Source organism: Nanorana parkeri, unplaced genomic scaffold (genome assembly GCF_000935625.1).
Source record: "Nanorana parkeri isolate BGI_ZX_2015 unplaced genomic scaffold, ASM93562v1 scaffold396, whole genome shotgun sequence".
NCBI classification, from domain to species: Eukaryota; Metazoa; Chordata; class Amphibia; order Anura; family Dicroglossidae; genus Nanorana; species Nanorana parkeri.
In genome coordinates this window covers 737,361-742,328 of record NW_017306664.1, presented here as the reverse complement: position 1 = coordinate 742,328, position 4,968 = coordinate 737,361, and the positions used below count along the sequence as shown (strand labels likewise).

At 42.0% G+C, this 4,968-nt stretch overlaps 1 protein-coding gene across 1 annotated transcript in view; it reads left to right on the top strand.

The window, feature by feature from the left end:
• Window positions 1-4,968, top strand: part of LOC108789430 (neurexin-1) — a 706,321-nt gene that overhangs the window by 517,120 nt on the left and 184,233 nt on the right. Inside the window, exon 13 of the mRNA XM_018559452.1 lies at window positions 1,969-2,150. Within this exon, the coding sequence (XP_018414954.1) occupies window positions 1,969-2,150 (182 nt within the window). The remainder of the gene's footprint in view (window positions 1-1,968; window positions 2,151-4,968) is intronic.

The following is a 4,968-nucleotide window of genomic DNA, read 5'->3' as shown; positions in this document are numbered from 1 at the left end:
AGCCGATGTACGGCTGATTTCAGCCGATGTACGGCTGAAATCAGCCGTACCAGCCTGAAGTGAATAGCCGAACAGTGTTCGGCTCACTTCACTTCAGATCGGTCATTCACTCGGCTGCCCTCGACAGCTTAGTGAATAGACCCCTAAGACTGAAAAAGGGGTGGCAGCACTCTGAGTCAGTCAGAGTACTCCTTCTTTGCACAGGGATGATTTCATCAGTGTGCTTCTGCTCTTTTCACTGTCCAATCACAGACTGGACAGGTCCGAAGACAGGCTGTATTTTTCCAAGGATTGCCAACTCCTGCGGCAGAGCAGTTTGATAGTAGATTCCCTGGTATAAGAACCTGAACCTACTGGATAAATGCTGTTTACTTTTTCTTTGCAAACTATGTGGTACTGCATAATGCAGACTAACACTATGATTATATGTGCCTGAGCTAAGTAATAATATGAGCTTGCCTCTATATGCATGCAATTTGTAAAGTTAATAAATAACTGTTTTTCATATAATACAGCATGGTTTAAACAGTATCCATAGCAGTTCAGCTTTCAGGCCAGTTCACCAAGTATGGTTTATCGGAGACCTGGGGCTGAGTTGCGAGGTGGCTATTTTTAGATTCCTTGGGTGCCTAAAGCCAACCTTCTTTGCCTCAACGATCCAAGTAAAAGGTTTGCTTGGCAGCGTACACCAGGAGGAGTTAATGCTTACGTGCCCTCCCTCTCCTACTCAGTCCACCACTGCAGATTGTCAAACATAGAGAAACATTCAACACTCCCCTAGCAACCCAAGTCAGTCCTCAGTGGGGCAGGTCATAAAAACTGGAGCAGACAGAATCTGTAGCTGTTGTCCATAGCAACCAATCAGTTTATTTTTTCAGTTTGTTCAGTTAAGCTTTTAAAACGAAACAGAGAAGCTGATTGGTAACCATAGGAAACTGCTCCAGATTCTGTCTGGACACGTTTTTATGAATCCCCCCACTAAGTGCTGCCATGTGCAGGGCTGTGAATTGGACTGGTGGAAAGAAGCAGGAAAGGTAATTATTATGTCCTCCTGGTGCATACTACTAAGGGGACATGATACGTTGCTTGGTCCAGGCAACATGGAAGTCCTTATTAAGGGGTGAGCTTTGCTGCCACAGTTCCTGATATTTCACCCATCATGGTGTCAGGCATTGGGAACCAGAGTATCACTCATTTTAAGCATTGTATTATTCTTGGCAAATATCAGTAAAAAGGATAGTTTCTCAAACAAGCTGCTATGGTGAAAACAACAAACATACAGGTGAAACTCGAATAATTAGAATATCGTGCAAAGTTCATTTATTTCACTAATGCAACTTAAAAGGTGAAACTAATATATGAGATAGACTCATTACATGCAAAGCAAGATAATTCAAGCCGTGATTTGTCATAATTGTGATGATTATGGCTTACAGCTCATGAGAACCCCAAGAACCCCAAATCCACAACCTCAAAAAAGTAGATTATTACATGCAATCAATAAAACAAGGATTGTACATAGAACAATATTGGACCTCTGAAAAGTATAAGCATGCATATGTATGCAGTACTTGGTTTGGGCCCCTTTTGCAGCAATTACTGCAATTACTTTTGCACGATATTCTAATTATTTGAGTTTCACCTGTACTGATGAGTAAATTGTGTCTCTTATCAAAGTATCAGAAAGACAAAGTATCTTCCAATGTAAGTGTAACCAGATTCAAACCTGCAATGGAAAAATACAGTTGGTATGATTGTTGGTATTTCCCATAGAAACCAATCCGATTCTTGTATTCAGACCTGCATAGGAAAACACTTTACATTACTGGGGGCAGCACAGACAGTTCTTCATTTAGGAACAGTTACAAAATTGCTCCCTTTGTTTCCTCATTCTAAAATAATAGAATCATTTAATTGGTAGTATTTTGTTTATGTAGCTAAATAATTTTTTTCTTCTTTTTCTTCCAGCTGGAACAACGTATATTTTTAGTAAAGGAGGAGGACAGATAACATACACGTGGCCCCCGAACGATCGGCCCAGCACACGCGCAGACAGACTGGCGATAGGGTTTAGCACGGTACAGAAAGAAGCGATATTGGTTAGAGTGGACAGCTCTACAGGACTCGGGGACTACTTAGAGCTGCACATAGTAAGTGATAAAACATGTATTCCTACAGCATTGTTGTATTGTGTCTGCCTAATGTACTATGGCTGGGCTTAAGGATTTAGAATTGATGTGCCAGTCAGCTAATGTCTGATTTGATTAAGGGGCCAGTCTTGACTCACCACTTGAGATGTATACAAATGATGGCAAAATGATTAGGTCCCTGCAGCTTTTTAAGATGCTCATCTACAATGTGCTTATAATAAGACATACTGAGAAGGTCATATCAGATGCCAGATGTTAGTGGAAAGGAGATGGGAGTTTATTCATTATTAAGACTTAAAGGGTCATATACTTAAAGGGTAAAGGCAAACCTGTAACATTTTCCAATTGAACATGCAAGGGCTTTAATGTTCATACTCATGGATTGATTTATATTTTCTGCCCTCCTAGCCCCAACTGTGTTCTGCTGCCCCTTTCTTCCACACCCTTTCTGGGTGAAGAAAGAATATCTACACACTTAAATCATCTCTCTTGTCCACCAGTTCTACCAATTCAGTTCTTGGTGTAAGGACAATGATTGGGACCCATATCACACTAATTCCACCAACCTAGATGCATTAGTTGTGCAGAGGCAACAAGGGAAGATGAATTAACCTTTTGTCGCACATGAGAATATGCTACTGACTGTCAATAGAATGAATGCGAAGGGCTGTTTGCCACCCCTGCCCTAGCAGCCCTAGCCGTAGTCCCTGACAAGCAATCAGACATCAGCTATATTAACTTATACAGTCTGATAGTTATGGGTTGCTTCATTTTGCATTTCATCATTGTTGACCTTGTTGAGCTATAGGCATTGTGCAGAAAATAATCTTCAGAGAGGTAATGCAATCCTATCTTTTTACCTATTACTTTCTGTAAGAGCAGATCTTGGCAGCCTGACAACCCGCTAATGTGCACCCATTTGCTGTTTCTAAGTTATTGGAAACCAACTTGAACCTTGGCCTCTCTGTTGTGATCCTTACAGAACTTTGAGAATTAATTACTTAACAGTAAAAGCAGCTAGAGAGGTCAATGGTGGCTTGTTTTACTGCTCTTTTACTGTTTGTTAAGAATATACAAATACTTTAATGGCCATAGTATGGGCACAAGTGCATTTTAAACATAACTATGTTTCAATTCAACACTTATACTATTACATTAATTGAAACCACTTATCACCAACCCATGTAAAATAAAATCAATATATGTATTATATATTGCTTTGTTTATTTTTTCTTTGGTGTAATATACGCCACATAATTGTAATAGAGTGTCTACCTTATAACTTTTTGCTCTCTTGCTATGTACTCATGTTTAGATTATATCTTGGAGAAAAATGGTTTAGTGTATGTTGGGTTCCCTCTGGACAGCTTGGAGATTTCAAGTTTTCAGAACTGTATTTGTTTATTTTCCATTCTAGCTTGCTTTGAAAGATTTGCACGCTGTTATTTCTCCCGAAAGGGATTCTAAAGTTGGTCCCCTGGACCATCTAACAGTACAGAATGAAAAAAGTGTGATTTAAAGTTAGAGTGGTAGATAAACATGATGATCAGAAAACTTGATGTGTTTCCTTCTTCCAAGCGAGGCTTAGTCAAGGTTACAAACCACACAAAGTATGTTGACAAATCCTGATAATAATCAACCTTGTGCAGTGCTCTTTCCATTATTTTTTTTTAGGTCAAATTGAAAAAGTAATTTTTTTTAGGGTTAAATATGCTACATGTTTTACTTTAAGTCCATGTGTGTTTTGCCAGGTTCACTTTAATGCCACCCCCTGCAGTTGATTATAGTTACATACCCTTATCTCCCTTGATGCTTCTGGGGAAGTGACATACTTGGTACTTCCAGACATGGGGGATTATGTGACTCATTGCTCTACCTCCTACTTGACAGTGCTGGTGCTGGTGCAGTTTAGGCACCAGGTACAGTCACATGGGGTCAGGGAAAGAGTCCCTAGCCCTTTGTGGACTTTGACTAGATTGACCTGGAGCTTTCACATGGCGTCTTTTCACTCCTGTAAGTGAGCAGAGAGGGGAGAAGTGAAGAGAATAAATAAGTAAACCTGTTGCTTTGTTCTGCATAGGAAAAGCACAAGTATACTTAAAAGTAGGGATGCACTGATACCGTAAGCATACCCGGCCAAATGCTCTGATACTTACCTCCGATACCAAAACTTCCAGTCAGAGGAAGATCTCGCTCTGACCGGCAGTGCTGAAGGAGCATAGAGCCGACCTCCTTCCCGATCAGGGAGCCGGGGTTGGGCTATGAACCGACTCCCGGCTTTCTGATTGGCTAAGAAGCCGGCTTCACTTGTTGCTAGGCAGCCTGGCTTCCTAACCAATCCCATCTTCCTGATTGGTCAGAAAGCCAGGCTGCCTAGGAACAAGTGGAGCCAGCTTCCTAGCCAATCAGGATGACGGGAGGCGGGTCATAATGTGCCGACCCCGGCTTGCTGATTGGCTAGGAAGCCAACATCACTTGTTGGTAGGCAGCCTGGCTTCCTAACCAATCAGGAAGCTGGGTGGCACGTCATGACTTGTGTCCCTGTTTCTTGATTGGTCAGGAAGCCAGTCAGCCTCGGCGAGTAAAGCTGTTGTTCTTTCGATAGAACACTGGCTTCACAGGTAATCAGGAAAAGTCATGATCTGCCACCCGACTTCCTGATAATCGGGACACACGGCACCGGTATTGGTACTTGGTATCGGCGAGTACCGGAAAAAAAGTATTGATACTCGTACTCAGGGGCGTATCTGCCGCGAGGCAAACAAGGCGTTTGCCTGGAGCGGCAGATTCGCTGAGAGCGGCGGGTCCGTCCGGGGGG